Source organism: Xiphophorus hellerii, chromosome 6 (assembly GCF_003331165.1).
Source record: "Xiphophorus hellerii strain 12219 chromosome 6, Xiphophorus_hellerii-4.1, whole genome shotgun sequence".
Taxonomy (NCBI): Eukaryota; Metazoa; Chordata; class Actinopteri; order Cyprinodontiformes; family Poeciliidae; genus Xiphophorus; species Xiphophorus hellerii.
Window position 1 is genome coordinate 21,712,559 of NC_045677.1, and position 16,702 is coordinate 21,729,260.

The window sequence follows — 16,702 nt, forward strand, 5'->3', positions numbered from 1 at the left end:
GTACACTAGCTAACGATGAGTCTGTTACTAAATTTGTTGACTATTATTTCAAAAAGCGATTAATCATGGTTAATTCGATCAACAAAAGGATACAGCACTTAACTGAAAACAGCAATTCTGTTTGGGTTGATTGTTTATCAAACATCTTGAAAGGATAATGTGGTGCTTGTAAAAAATAAAAAAAATAGAGTGAATTGACATCCTCCTTCCTCTTACAAGCAAATATTGACCCCGTGACCAGATCCAAAGACAGTATAGCGATTGACAACATCATTATGTACCTAGTTATACTAAACCAGGAATAGGTCAAACAACTTTTAGAAATTCAGAACATCATTACAGCCATGCCTTATTTAAAACAGCTTATTTTATACTTTGTGTCTTTAGAAACAGAGTCCTCTATATAGAACAAGGTAAAAAGAAAAGTTGGAGGGAGAGTTCATAATATCTAGTCTTAATCTAAAGGAGACATTTTCTCATTCACGCCTTGACAGTGGAGGATCCTGGTAATGAAAGGCCTTTTGATCTGCTACTGTTAGATAAGATTCCTCCTATCTAGAGATAGGTCCGCTGTCTCCCAAGGGACAAGGGAATGTTTTCCATTATATAGCTATAACAAAGCCTGAAAAGTCACTGAGAAGGCCAAAATTCCTTCCCATATTTAGAAAAACTTCTAAGTAATAGGGAGCTACAACTTTGACTTTTTTTTATTTCATTTTATTTTTTTACTAGATTTAGCTTTAATGGAGTGAGAATAAAAAAAACCCCAGAGAAACTTACTGAAGTGACAGAAATGTATGAATATTTTATCTACAAGAATCTGATATTCAATAAATACAAATGAGTACAAGGATATTCACTGTAGTTAATGTGTCTAATATTCAACACTTCCTTGCAATCTTGGTCTGGAAATTCAGAATATATGAAAACCAAACTTGATTCCCACACCTTAATTCTCACCATTTATTCCCAGGACTGACTACGTTCAGACCTGTAGAGTCAAGAAATCAGTACAATAGAACCTGTCAGACAACATGAAGGAACAACAACACATGCACTACTTCATATAACCATGGATTTGACTCCAAACGGCAAGTGCTGAAGAATAAATGCTAACTAAAAAGTCAGTTATACTAACCCATAAAGCACTAATCAAGCATTAGTTCCGCTAACGCGAAAGCCCTACAACAGCACTGTTTTTAGCAGAAGCTAATGCTAAAGCATTAACTTCAATTCAAATTATATTTGCCCTTGAAAGACTTCAACTTTTGAGGACCAATATGATTCTGACTTAATTTACATGTTCTATAATGCTCTCGGATATTGTATTAAATTTTACAGTATATCCTTCTGGAGAGGAAATGGAACTGCTGCGTCTTCGAAAACGTCAAAACAAGAGCATGAATGAACGTTTAACTGGTTGAAGATTAATTAACAGTTGATAATCAAAACTTCAACACAGATGTTGAACTTTATTCAACTGAAAGTTTACATAACAGCTGTGTAAATTAGTGCTTTAGAATGTACATATTTATAGTTTAAGGGGACCTAGGTGCACTAAATGTTTTCAAAGTTAGCAAAAGGCGCTACACAAAAAGTTAGCTGTGCTATTAGTGCATTAGCTCACAACTGTTGATTAGTTTATAATCTTACACAAACCGTTTTTCTTCCTTTTTTGTTTTTGTTCTCAGATGTAAGGAGCTTCAGTTAAATATTTTTGCTGAATCTTCAGTTCATGCTTATTTAGAATACATACATATTTCTAAGATGCTCTCCACAGATATAGGATTTATTTTTCCTCCAGGTTGCTGATAAAACCCAACTAAACCCACGTACTTTGCTTATGTCACCCAGATGAAATTTTTCTTAGTGGTTTTGGAGTAAACTTGCCTTTATAGCTGAGTCGCATGTGTTTTATTATCACCATTACTGATGTGTGACACGCTTTTGACATCTACCTAAGTCATTTCTAGATCTGACTCATTGCATTTTACATTTTACATGCTCATCAAATGTTAACGCCGTTCATAGTGTGAAATATGGCCGTGACACGGCGCGGTGGCGGTGCACTGCATTGAAGACTGATGTTGTGAGCCGAGATGTCTTTCCTGCACCGCAGTGGTTTACTTCATACATCACAGAGACAAGCACCATTTACCTGGACATTTACTGAGGCAGTTCAATTCAAGGGGGGGTAGCTCAAGGTCAGAACATTGGCATCGTTATCCAGGTAATGAGTCATTGTCCCCCACCCTCCACCACCACCCGGTCATCGCTCCACATGGAGCTGCCGCAATGGCAGAAATGCACCACCACACTGTCCACCACCACCAACATGGGGCAGATACAAAGAGATCAACATTCAGAGACAAGAGGGTAGAATCAAAAGAGCGGGTGAGGGAGAAGGGCAGAGAGATTTCTTAATTGCATAAAAATGTCTGAAATACAGAACTGACTCAATGAAGTTTCCTTATAGGCTGATAATGACAAAGACGCAAAAATCTTTTCTGTTTGCGTGTGAAGAACGAGGAACGGCTGAGCGGTCTTTAGGGCCCGTATGCAAGTCTCAGTGGTGTGACCTCTAGAGAGGGGGCGTGAGAAAGGCGACGAACAAAGAGTGAGGCTGTTACAGCGTGACAGAATTACAGAATGACTCAGGGCTTGTGTTCACAAAATTGCTAAAGCTCAACTTGACTGGTGTGAAAATGAGGCTTTGGAGCGCCCCGTCAGGTGAGCGGCCATCAAAACCGCAGCGGAGTCGTTCATCTCTGTGAAAAAACGGAAATTCTGCTAAACTCACTCGCTTCAGAAACTGATTTGCATTATAATAAAGTTAAATTAAACTGAGAAAATACATTAAAATATAAGAAATATTAACACTTGAAACAGGTATTTCAAAATCAACTGTGAAAAATTGCTCCTTTAAGAAAGTTTGAACAAAACACCTATAAGTTTTTATTTTATTTTTTAACAGTATGAGCTAGATTTTCTATAAAAGATCATTAGGACAGATCCAGATTGGCAACAACTAGCACCAGCCAAAAAACAAACAAACAAAGTTTTAACTCCTTTGGACATAAATATGCAACTATATGAAATGCTCACATTTATTGAATTATCGGTTTTATGAGTCCTTGCTGTCTTGCCTGTCTGGTTTGTGTTTTTGTGCTTTTAAAGACTTTTATTTGGAATGGGTGAGTGTTTTTCTGTGTATTTTTATACTTGCATACAAAAGTTAATGTGCTGAGATGTATATTTGATATGTAGACTGTTCCAGTGAAGGCCGCACTCTTTTAAGCTTACTGCACAATATGTTCATGCGTATTTGGAGAGGAGGTTAAAGGTTGTAGGTTAAAGGACACGACAAATGATACAAATGTATCTCTGACTGTTCCTGCATTAAGTCAAGTTAGGTTTTATTCAAGACGTTGAATCAATGGTGTTTTAGCTTTCATGTAAATTTGTGACACTGGATTTTATTTTTAATTTTTTGTAAACTTTCATCTATGAACACAAGAGTGTCTTTAACTAAAAGAAAAATACACATTTTGAGCAAAAATAAATCAATATCGATAACAATTGGATGTTAAAATATAAAAATCGGGCGTGCCGTGGTGGCGTAGCGGTTAGCGCGACCCGTATTTGGAGGCCTTGAGTCCTCGACGCGGCCGTCGCGGGTTCGACTCCCGGACCCGACGATATTTGCCGCATGTCTTCCCCCCTCTCCTTCCCCGTTTCCTGTCAGCCTACTGTCATATAAGGGACACTAGAGCCCACAAAAGACCCCCTGGAGGGGTAAAAAAAATAAAAAATAAAATAAATAAAATATAAAAATCAAAAGATATTTGTTGATTTTATAAAAATCAAAGAAAAAATTAATTTACAAATCTACAAAAATGAAGTAAAAAAAAAAGTCACTACAAAAATACTCAAATTTGAAGATATTAATATTCACAGAGGGATATTTAAAATCAAAAAGCCCTTGGTGAATCAGAACCATTTCAGTTTTAAATAAAAATAAATAAAACGAGAACAAAATCTACAAAATTTGGCACTCAAAATAAATTCCAATTTAAAAAAAATCAAGTAAAATGTTCAAATGCTCTTTTAAATCAATACTGACAGCAATTAAAACAACTTAAGTTTCAAAAGAAACTAAAGTATTTCTTTGGCAGCACTGACCCACAGAATCAGAAAAAGAACCTAACACCACAATCCAGATATGTACTTTTGAACCCTGAACATTTTTACGAAGTAAATCTGCACCAGTGTGACTGTCATAATCCATATTTTGCAGGATTGGCAAAAGAAAATAAAGAGCCAGTATAAGAAAAAAATCATAATTAATGCTCGACCTTACTCTGCTCTGCTAAAACCTATAATCCAAATCGACTTAGTGCTGTAATGACTTCACCGCTCTCGTTGAATCTCTGGTTGACGGCGTTGCCCTGTGTGCAAGGAAAACCTCCTGTGTTTGCAAAATCACATGTTCTTACGTCCACATGAGGAGGATCTTAAAGAAAGTAAGGCATTTTTGCTTAAAAAAAAAAAACCATTCTCCCCTCCCCCAACTTTGACCGAGATGTGACGTGATTTTCAGCTGCGCTCGGCTTCCTTTCTTTTCATGCATTCATTTTTGAATAACTGTATGAATTTTTAAAGGATCTGAATCAGTCCTATTGGTCACCATGTTCTATCATCTGGTCCACTGGAGTGAAAAAGCCACCTCTGACATGTGACACAAGCTTCTCAGAGCTTCAAGCTAACGCAGGTCCATTAAAGAGCAGCATCATTAGTCTCCATCAGTTGGGTGCTGCCCCGGTGTTTTCCTGCATTGGGCTGGCGGTACGAACTTGATGTATCACCGAGCTACAAACAATGGTCTAAAAATAGAGCCTGGCTGACGTCTTTGCTCCGTAAGACAGTGCATGTTGGTACCGAATGACTGTGGATATAATATGCATGCCTGTGTGTTGTTAAGTTCATGTGTGGACATAAACTCAGCTCATCCTCTGGGTTTTCACAGAGTAGATTCATGGAGTTGCTTTCATTGAACATGATGTTTGTTGTGTTTCGTCCCCAGCCTCTGCGTGTATTAAGTGGAAAGAAAAGATAAATGATGCTGACAGTAAAGGAGCAACACTTTACACTGTTTATCCTTTCACCACATTTATAATCCAACTGAGTCGCATGTTATCAGAGTTAAGAAGGGGCATTAAAAATAAACTGGAAACTGATGCTTAAACTCAAGAGATTTGCTAAGCTGGAGGTGGTGGATGACTTTTGAGAAGATGTTGGTCATTTTGACACTTTGGTCCCTTCAGATCCGGCTTTCCAACAAGTTTCACAACAGTCGTTTATTCATCTCTCCATGCCAGTGGGACCCTTTGAGCCTTCTCTGACATCTCCAAAGTAATATTCTATAATCCACTCATATTTTACTGTAAGGAAAGGTACAGATAGACTCAGAAATAAACTCAATAAGAAAGATATTAGTCAAACTGAAAGCAAAGTAAATGGGAATATAATGCTTTAAACTAAACTACATGTAGGATATTAGGGGTTTTCTGACTATCTTCATAATTTATAATATTTTGTAATTACTAAAACAATAAAAACTGACATCAAGTGTCAGACACAAAATAATACCTTTACAGATACACAATAGAAGTAGGAATGTATGAATTTCCTGTAAGCTTGCAATTATTTCTAGCACTATATGTTTATTGTGTCAGAAATGATGAAAACAGACAAGAATGGTTTAAAACGTACATAATAATAGTATTTAAATGACTTCTTAAAAGAACTGTTTCATTTCAAACAACGAGAGCTGAGCCTAAGCACTTTGGAAACCAACATTTCAAACTCTTAATTTCAGCCCAGAATTATTCAAACCGCTGAATAATTCATATTTCAAGTAGTCTTTTACTTTTTCAACATGTTTCTTCTGAGTGAAAGTGAGATTCATGTTTCAGAGAGGAACAATCAAAGTCTCAGCTTGAATCTGGAAGGAAGTTAAAGAGAAGTTAAATTAGGGTGATGGCAAGGGTGCCCGACCTGAAGACATGCAGAAAACTTTTAGAAGTTACACAAGTTGATCTCTCTTATGCCAATAACCATGTTTAGAAAGGTATGCATATTCTACGACATGTCATTTCTAAAACAAGATGTAAATAAAGCCTTTTCCCCCAAAATGTGCACTTCTTTTACACATTTTAGTACGGTAAGGTATGTCTTGTTTCCTATCAGAAACAAACTTTAAATCTAAATCTTAGACTATTAATTGTAAATATTAATGGTGACTTTGCACCATCCACAATGACTCTTTGAAGAAATTTGGGTGACAAAAGTTACAACAACATTTATAATCTCCATTTGAGATAAATTAAGTTTCTGAATTGTGACGTTTTCACTGAAGATCAACCAATGGTGAGAATTTCACACAGGGCCATTTATTTACCAGAAAGTTGTTCTTGTTTGGATCAAACTAAGTCCAGCTCCAGGTTTATAAGTGAGTAGATGTCTGAGGTCCACATTAGCCAATCATCACAACTGCAGAAGGTTTGAGGCATGGCTTGAACACCACATGATCTCACCGGTTCAGATAACAAGCGTGAAACCTCAGAAGCACTCAATAACATCACAGCTACATGCCTTTACATACAGTCATTTGATCACTTCTAAGCTCTCACACACATTCAGTGTAAACAAACAAGCCTGAGATGTCCTATTGTAGACCAGATTCACACACAAATGTGTTTGTGCGTGCACCTTCTCCTCCACAGAGCTGACAAAGACATCATCTTCACCAGTTTACTCTGGCTGTCTGCCACTTTGCTCTGGGCAGGAAACTCAGAAGATACCTGCCTGAGTTTGTAAGCTGAGAACAGCTGTCCACAGGTTTTATGAGGCTTCACTGTTTTGGTATGTGCGACCAAAACAAAGAGCTGAACGAGCCTCAGGTGTTGAGAAAGAGAAGACCCACCACTTCTAGCAACATCTTTGTTTGGTTTGGAATATAACCATGAGTACGAAACTGAATGCAGCCTGCAGTAGACATTCATACAGCAACTTGCGAAAATGCAACTTTTTCCATGAGGGCTGAAATGGTTAACGAGATTAGTCGATCACCAAAATAATTGTCAACTAATTTAGTAATTGATTAACAGTTACCAGGAGTATACAAACTCAGAACACACTCAGAACAAAATACATGCATTTTTCATTTAAAAAAAAGAAAATTTCTGTCCGTAAATGTGTTCTACACAAAACTCCTCAAGTAGAATAATTTTAAATTCACCCAGATCAAATTCTGTGAAAAAAATATTATTAAGCACGTTTTGCTGTCCATTAATCAGTTAATCCAAAAAATAAACAGATCAGCCCTACACTGTATTGATAAATCACATGATAGTCAATGGTGTTTTTTCGCTTCAGATTCATCCTTTGCAAAAAACGATCAAGCATACACTAGAGGATTGCTGAGTTGTTACATTGTAGGCAATGAAATGTATCTTATTTATAAAGGAATTGAATTATTTGTTTATATGCATTTTTTTATATACATTTTTAAAATGGTGTAAAAGAGGCTTAAATAAAAAATCTGCAGAACATGCCTGATATTTTTATAAAATGTTCAAAATAATCGATAACTAAAATAATGACTAGTTGCAGCGCTATTTTTCAAAATATTTTCACATTACAACTACCGATTTTATTGGGATTTGTGGATAATTATAATATGAAAGAAAAATTATACTTCACTTTCTAAAAAAATAGACCAATTCTGGACATGAAGCAAAAATAAACAGAATTTAGCATATGTTTTAGTGTTGGGCTGCATGGGGAAGCAGTTGGTGGCCATGATGCAAGAAGGTCCTGGGTTCAAATCCCAACCTGGGGTCTTTCTACCTGTTCTCAGTGTGTGTGTGTGTAGCTTTTCTCTGGGTGCTCCGGGTTTCTCCCAGAGTCTAAAAACATGACTGCTAGGTTAAGTGGTGTCTCTAAATTGCCTTTGGGTGTGAGTGTGAGTCTCTCTGTTGACCTTTGATGGATTTGCGATCTGTCCAGGGTGAACAATCGACCATGTGCTGTATACTGACTTTTTAAAGAAATGTAAAAATGTATGCATCCCACACACATAAGCAGACCCCTGGAGTAAAAACATGCAGAATGTTTCTGTTTGCTATGTAAGTGCATGATCAGGGAGAGAACCCAACATGAGAGCAAGGCTGATGATAAGAACAGTTTCCCCACTGCCGACTATTAATCTTGACAGTCCGCGTTCCTCTAACAGAGGCAAACCAACCTCGGTGTCCTATTTGGCCCTCCAACACTAAAACTGTGATTAATCTCATCACATTCACAAGAGCTTCAGGTCACGTCAAGCCCTGTTTGCCTTAGCAGCCAAAAACATTCTTTATGATGCTGTAAACAGGGAAGGGGGTAAATGAAAAATAAATAAAAAAAACTTTCTTTGTAGTGAAGAAAAGTTCCTTTAAGGAGGATTATGCAAGCTGAGATGATATCATCAAATCGGCATGGACAGCGCAGAAAAAAGGGAAGTGTGGGTGTAAGAAAGATGAAATTAAAGCAGAGAATGCAAACTCTGTTTGAATGAGAGACGATCTGATTTTAACGTCACTGTAACAGAAATGGACAGAAATAATCTGCCCGCTGCACAGCTCCGGAGATTCCTGCTTCCAAACTACTCCATTCCTACTCAAATCGCTTTAATAATGTACAGATTAGAGAAAAAGTATTTGCACCCTTGCAAGTTCTTCATATCCAAGTTTTTTGTCACATTTAAACTTTTCAAACTTTATGAGGATTTTGGCCTGGCACCGTCAAAGATCAGGATTAAATTTAATTTAGTGAACAGGCTGGAAAACTCTCCAATGTGGCTAAATTAAAACAAGTTTCCAAAGAAAATGGGACAAATTTCCTCTGCAGAGATGTAAAATAGTCCCACCTCTCAATATTAGGGTTATCACATATGGACAGGTTGGTTTGTAGCCTTATCCCATTAAAGAACAAAATCATTATTTGAAAACTGCATTTTGTATTTTCCTCAGAATATATTTGTAAAATACTTGGTGATCTGAAACATTTAGATGCATCAAAAAAAAAAGAAAAACAGAAGAAATCTGTAACATCCCTGAGCTAAAATCTACGTTAAAGATATTTCTTAAAATACAGGTATTATAGAGGAAATTAGTGATCCAAAAAGATAAACAAAGTGAAAAATCTCAATAATTCAGTTGTTTATATTCCCTTAAAGCTATTTAGAAAAAACTATTCTTTAAAATACAACTAACTACCTCCCAGGTTATATACCAAATTTATTGAATAGCTGAGCTACGTTTAATTTGTGTTTCCCTTGCAGGTCCTTTCACCTTCTGGACTTTAGATTAAGACATGCTCCTCCATTGCACTGCCAATACCAGGAATCCATAGCTTTAGCAAATGCTTATGTATGAATTATTGAGGCAAACACTGCTATTTGCTTTTGGATGTAATATAGAATAAAATCTTCCACAACTACTAGCGGCTGAGGGGAAGAAGGGAGGGAAGAGTTTAAAGAAAAAACGTGAGAGGAAGAGAAAAACCAAGAGAGGAAAAAGCCTCGTCTTACCTTCCAGCACTGTGAGCTTGGCATTGGCGTTGATCTCGCCAACGCTGTTAGTGGCGGTACACTCGTAAATGGCTTCGTCTCTGTGGGTGCGCAGAGGCTGGATCCGCAGCACGGAGCTCGCGCCGTCATCGAATTCAATCACCTGCGGGTGGAAAAAGCACAAGGAGAGTAAAGTTGGCTTTCTTTTCCAAACATTTATTGCATATATAACCAGTTTGGAGGAGATTGTTGTTTGATCTTCCACAAACTTTTTCATGTGCTCTCACATGCTGCCCCTCCTGCTAAAGTTTGAAAGTTTTCAGCAGGTGCGATCCAAAAACAGTGAGAACTCCCACCGAAGATGTTCCCCTTGTGTTCATAGGTACTTAAAAGAAGGAGGGGAATACTTTAAGGGAGTGCATGACCAGATTGGGTGAAGCTCAGGAAGAGGAGAAGGAGGATGAAGGAGCAAAAACGCAGGAGAGGATGAAGGGCGACTGGGAAAAAAAAAAAAAAATCAAGAAGGAGCCAGATTAAAAGGAAGTGAAGTTTTTAGGTTTTCACTTGGAGAAAAAGAGAGTTGATTTGACTTCCAAAAATTGGAGGTGGCACACCAGCCTTGCAAAATTATTCCCACTGCTTGAACTTTTTCACATTAAGTCCGGGTTTTTAGAATCGTGTTTTGCTGTAATTCTGCTGGTGCTCGTCTCTATAAGCTTTGCACATCTAAAGATGGAAATATTTTGTCATTCTTCTTTGCAAAACTGATCAAGCTCAGTGAGACTGGATACAGAGAATCCCCAGATGTAAATGTTCAATCATTTGGGTCTGGACTTTGACTAGGCCTATCAAACACATCAGTAACTATGCTGATGTTACTGAGGTGAAAATCCTCTCCAGGTTTAAGGTGCAAAAATCGACCAGACTAAAATCTCATTATATAATAATGATTTTGTGCAAAAACTGTAATGAAAATATTTAATATTTCCCATAGATCAATCCAAACCTGTACAAGGAAGCATAATAGGTTGCAGCTGTTTTTGAATTTGCATTCCTCTATTACCCACCTCGAAGCGCTGGGAGCTGACTTTCTTGCCCTTCTTCATCCAGGTGATCCTCGGCCTCGGCTCTCCTGTGGACCGGCACACAAACGATGCAACCCCGCCCGAGATGCCAGTCTGGTCCTCGGGGGTTTTGATAAAACTCGGCTTGCCTGGGAAGGAAAGCAGAACAGAAGGGGGGAAAGGTGAGAGTAGTTTTTTTTTTATTCCACCTGCATTTTAAAACATGGCAAAACCTCAGATATCACTTTCCCCTCACAATAGCAGGCATGAGACAACTCACACGGGGATTGTTGCTGTGAACACCTGCAGCTTAGTCATGGGAAAAAAAATCCAGCCTTTTGTGCCTGCCTGTCACTGCATCATGTTGAATTTCTAACATTTATGTGTTTTTCTTTCCTCTTTTAGGATGATACACCTAAACCAGCTGCCATCCCCCACAATCCAAACACGGCAAACTACTGTGTTCAGACTCTGTTCATCCTTCAGACTTCCCAGATTATATGTGTTTACAACAACACTGTGCCCTGCCATGGAGAGCTCCTCCAACTGTTTTCCTCTCTCTGCCTTCAGGGGTTTCTACTGGGCACCACACCCAGAATCATTGTGTCCAAAACAATGAGGACTGCAATTCATTGACAGGCTGTCAAAACTGACATGACGCTACAATGAGCACACCTTGAGCTCCATGATACAGCCTCCCCGTGCAGACATGCATAATCCCGGCTTCGAGAACGTGAGCCATTGTCCTCATTAAGGCCTCCGTCAGCTCATGTTTCATCTGTGGAGTCGTTAAAGAGGCAGGTGGGGGCGAGGGGATCACCTGAACCACAGACGGAGGCATGCACAATGGAAGTAAATCATTATGCCGTGTATAAATAGGAGCTGCTAGCTTTCCCTCAGTGAGATTGTGGAAAAATATGGGAAAGGGGCGGGTCAATATCCAGTTAGCATAACTCTGCACCGCATTCAGACTTGGAGGGAGCCTGCAGTGATCAGCTTCTTCAGGTCCATCTATCAAGTCACCAGTCTCTATCTTTGCATTGTTGAACAAGAAGAAGAAATGTTGCAAACTGTCGTTGCTTGGGATCACTTTCCCACCTCGAGGGACGACACACCGATGATGTAAAGAAAATACATACTGCAGGTCTGCAGGCGCTGAAGTGCGAGAAAATGCGTAACACCTTCACGTCACTCTGGATGGTTTTGTACACCTCTAAATACAGCTGGTCAGAGACAGGGGCCATCATTAGGTGAAACACCAGCCAGGAAATCTGCAGGTTTCAAATATTTCCTGTTTAGCTAAAGGAAATGCACCTATGTTTTTGAACGATGCAAATGTCGTCAATTAAACTATCTGTTTATATATGATGATGCTGAGTTGATCAAAAGCAAAAGTATGACAGAAAAAAACAATTTATTATCCCTGAAACAAACTTAAGGAACACATTTATTTTATTCTGGTCTTTCGTCATTTGATCCATCCATCCATACATTGCATCACTCGGATGGATCCATCCATCCATCATTCATCTGATCCACTCATCCATCCATTTATCCATCCTTTAATCAGCAAACCCATCCATCCATTATTTAATAGGTCAATCAACCCATCCTTTAATTGGTCGATCACCCATCCATCCATCAATCAACCAGCCAATCATCCATCCATCCTGTTAAATTTCATTTTTTGTTCCCTCTATCTCTTAGGATTACCGTTTATGGTATCATAGTCCAGCAGTAAATCCTTTTCTATTGCTGCAGAGTGACTTACTGACAAACATGCAGGTAGCAGCGGGTGAGCTATGTTTAAGATTACAACTCGATAAGCATTAAGGACGTGTGTCTGAGCATGCATCACTGCGTGCATGGCTGCTGAGCTGGAATCCCAAAGAAGCGATTATCACCAATCTGACTTCCAAGAGCCGCTGCTGACATCTGTCCATAGCGGTTTCATTTAAATTGCCATCTTTCCAGTTTGTGATTTCCAGGGAGGATCAAACAGCTTAAAAAATAAATAAATAAATAAAAGTAAACACTTGCCCCCTTTACTTTAAATAAAGAATGTCAAAAATATATGCTGCTACAAACATTTAAGTCAAGTGTCGGTAAAACGGAGGACCAGAGTAAACTGGCCTCACAGCCGTGTTTTTCCTGCATTAATCCTCTCAAACATGCTTCCATGGTTGACCTGTAACTCAAAGGCCAATCTGTTTCAAATTTGGAGCTGTTCATCGTTAATCCAGATCTCAGATTCAGTCACAAAACTCTCGAGAAGCCCTCTGGTGACCCTACATCCCTGACTTACAGCTGGGGTTAATAGTGGTCCAAGCACTCTCCAACAAACAGCCAGGAGCGTTTACTTCTCGACTCAGAGATATTTTGTGTTCCTCCATCGCTGTTGCCACTGCAGGCGAGTGAGAATATAAAACTGGTGGGTTTGTCAGTTCTTTTCTAAAGGAAACAGAATCCAGACTCAACCTTTTCTTCCTTGCCTGTGTCCCATTTTTCTGCCTGTCAGGCAGTTGTCACATGAAAACAATAAAAAGGACAAGGTGGAAAACACACGAACCTACCTATGCAAATCCTTCTCTCAGCCATGACTGCAAGCTCCGAGATGCACTCCTTCAGTTCTTTGATACATCACATTCAAAACTACAATGCACAGAAGTTTCTGGATTAATTGTCCAGAATAGTTTGGCAACAAGTTTGTACATTTATACTGTTTAAGTTTTTCAAGTGAGGAGACTCCCACAACTTAACACAGCAGTTTCGTGGTATTAAAGCCCAACTAAACCCCAAATCAACATTTTTATTTTTATTTTTTTACAGATAAGCTGTATAAATTGGTTGTTATGGATGCTATCTATTGTTTCTAAGCCAATTGCAAAATATTTTGTAAATTACTTTAATTCTGAAATATTTTTGCCAAAAACCGTCCCAGTGCTGCCCTCTTCGGGTTGAACGGTCGCTGCTGCAGTTGAATTTTCCTATTGGTTAAACTGGCACAGCTTGGTTGATGTCTATTCATCCTGATACTTGGCCACACCCCTTTGTGTCTTTTAACTACGCCCACTTTGGTGGAATGTTTTTAAAAAATCGTCTGTGGGCGGTTTAGTTACACTTTAGATAACTTTTATTATACAAGGAAAGCTACAATTGTTCCAACTTCTGCAAATATTAGATTGGAGAACTTTGGGGGGGGGGGGAATTTCTGCAACAAAATATCATATGTTAAATGATAAGTTGGTCTATTCTCCATTTTGTCTGTCTATGTTGTAAGCTCCTTCTAGCTAGCTTACAGTGTCACAATTTGCAGAAACAAGCGGGGGACGGGGAGAACTGCATCGCTCTGTATCTAGAGTGGAAGAACACTGGTCGCTTGTTTGGCACTTTGAAAAACATCAAACAGTATTTTACAAAGGGTAATTTAAATTTTTTTTTTTAAAATACGTTTCCATGGTAACCATCAAACACCTACAGACACTAAACTAATGAAAGCGGTATCTCTTCAAAACAGTACTGCTGTACTGAAATGGATACGTGACTGGGGCTGGAAAAAAATATTTTACCTTTCCAAGAGCAAAAAAAAAACTTTAGTTATATAACTAAGAAAGTGAATACATGAATTTATAAATTGAAAAAACCCCCCACCACATTTAGTGGAAAAACAGTCTGAACAAATTATAGAGTCATTAAGGAAATGAATTTAAAGCTTTTTAGTGCTTTGAGGCCAAAAGCTTAACACAAAGTGCTGGCACTTTCTAATCGTCGTCATTATAACTAATTTATTATGTTTAGCTGGTATACTGCAGAGCCCATGTTTAGCAGTGAAAGATTCATATTGGTGCCATGAAGATATGAAACTTAAACCTGACACAGGTTGCAGGATATTGACAAGTCTACACAGAGATCCTGGTTTTAGGATGGACTGAAGGAATCTAAAAGCTGCTGACTGCTTTGGGTTTTGGGGATTAAAATGCTTCTGTCAGTTAGCTTCATGCCTGCAGCTGTATTTGTGGGGTATGGGGCATTTAAAAGCTTGAAAGGTGTTGGTGGGAGTGCTACAGCTCTCTTATATTTCACTGGATTGATCTCTAGTGGTAAGGGTGGCTGATCAGAGGAGGTAAAATCTCACCAAAGAAAAAAACAAAATGAAAGGCTTTAAGTACAGAATAAAAAAGCAGATGGGAAACTGTAAAACAGATAGCAAAAAATAAGATTTTATGCGCAATTGTTCATGATAGTAAAAAGTTTTTTTTCCCCCTCTTCTTGCTGAAAGCCTCCCAGCAAGCTTGTAATAAATGCAGCAGCAGCAGCAGGGAGAGCTGCGTAAATGGCTCTTATGTGGCTAACAATTAGTGTATTCCCTAGCCTGCCAGGGTGCCCAATGAGAGAGCTACTCTGCAGGGTAGAGTATCAGGGATCGATACACACACAGCAGAGAGAAAACCATTAATTCTTATTAATAATGGATTAGCAAGTTATCATTTTCATGGGACAACACTTAGTGGGAATTTGTCTGATGGCATCAGCACTGGTTGTTTTAATGGAACACTTCCATTAAGGCCCTTTTCAGACCATTAGCAGGCAACTTGTTTGCAATTAATTCCATATAAAGCTGTCTTCCCTGCAAGTTATTTACCCTGACAGAGTCAACTGCACTTCGGGCTGTTTGTTTAAACCAATAAACATCATGTTTTCTATCTGCGCTTCTGTTTTATGGGTGAATCTGAAGGAACACTGGGTTATTTGGTATTGAAAATGGCACATGTGCAAAGACCTTTTAACAAATTTCACAAGGATATAAGTCATTGTGAGTCTGTTTGCTCAATGTACGGTTACAAACACCAATTATACCTTAACATGCACTTATAGGCACAGTTAAAACTATCTCTGCTCTACTGCCAAAGCTAACATCTACAGTTTTCCTTGTTTATGCTCTTGGACTAAATTCCACATTGCTAATAACCTCATGAACAACTATTAATAATACCAATGTTGATGGCGATATATCAGACAACCCAGTTCTACATCTTCCCTTACTCCAGTATATTCGGACAATGTGACATGAAGCAAATGAGAACCAGCAGGCATTGCCACGTTTATCTTATTGGTATTTCATACTCCAAAGTACCTGAAGAACAAATGCCTTTCCAGGTGCTTGCTGGATGTCTCAGTTTCAATATTCAGCTCAGATTACATTCACTTCTGATAAGACAAAAACCAGAGATTCTTTTTTCTTTTATACAAAGTTCAGTGGCCAAAGAAAGATGGCTCTTCGTAAATGCTACCAGAGCTGTAGTGAAATCACAAGAGTAATGTGCTTTATCTTTACTGAGCTACTGTACTTAAAATGTTTAAACCTAGAGAAGAGAAAAGAAAAACATCAAACTTTCAAAACCCCCGTGGACAGATGAAGACAGGCTTTCTATCAGGCCTTCCAGTTCGACCTGAATTATTCAAGACAGTGGAGAAGAAGGAGAAGTCTGAGTGCAATTACCCTTCACTCATCTCTTTCCAGTGTGAACAACATTACTGTAATGGCTTTCATCTTCTCAAGCTGATTATAAGGCAGGGAGGCATCTCTCAAGTCTGCTCTCTTGCTTTTTCATTGTCAGTGAAACATGCTCAATGACATTTGAAATAAAAAAGGAAAAAAACACTCCAAGTGAGCATTTAAAATGATTGTTTCATAATATGGAACGATAAAAGCTTTGCTATGTACCTAAAGATGGTAAGACAGTAGATGTTACAGGTATTACTCGGCTGGGAGTCTGAGGTGTTACATTACCTGTGGTATTTAAACCGACGCCCCAACCTAGAAGATCTAGTCTAAGATGACTCTCAATCTCTGACTTCTTTCAACCCACTTGCTACCTTGTGGGAAAAAGACACAGGATAAAAACAGAAACTCCACATCCGTCTACTTAAGTTAAAACTATTTCTGCTTTTATATTTGTACACCTCTGCAACAGAATTAGGCAATAAATCAGTGCAAGAATAAAGGAGTTTGCAGCTTTTATAA

General features: G+C 38.4%; 1 protein-coding gene across 1 annotated transcript in view; it reads right to left on the reverse strand.

The window, feature by feature from the left end:
* LOC116722020 (receptor-type tyrosine-protein phosphatase F-like) overlaps positions 1 to 16,702 on the reverse strand; it is a 184,606-nt gene that overhangs the window by 131,407 nt on the left and 36,497 nt on the right. The window contains exons 3-4 of the mRNA XM_032566101.1: positions 10,681 to 10,826; positions 9,635 to 9,776 (exon numbers count right to left, since the gene is read on the reverse strand). Of these exons, the coding sequence (XP_032421992.1) occupies positions 9,635 to 9,776; positions 10,681 to 10,826 (288 nt within the window). The remainder of the gene's footprint in view (positions 1 to 9,634; positions 9,777 to 10,680; positions 10,827 to 16,702) is intronic.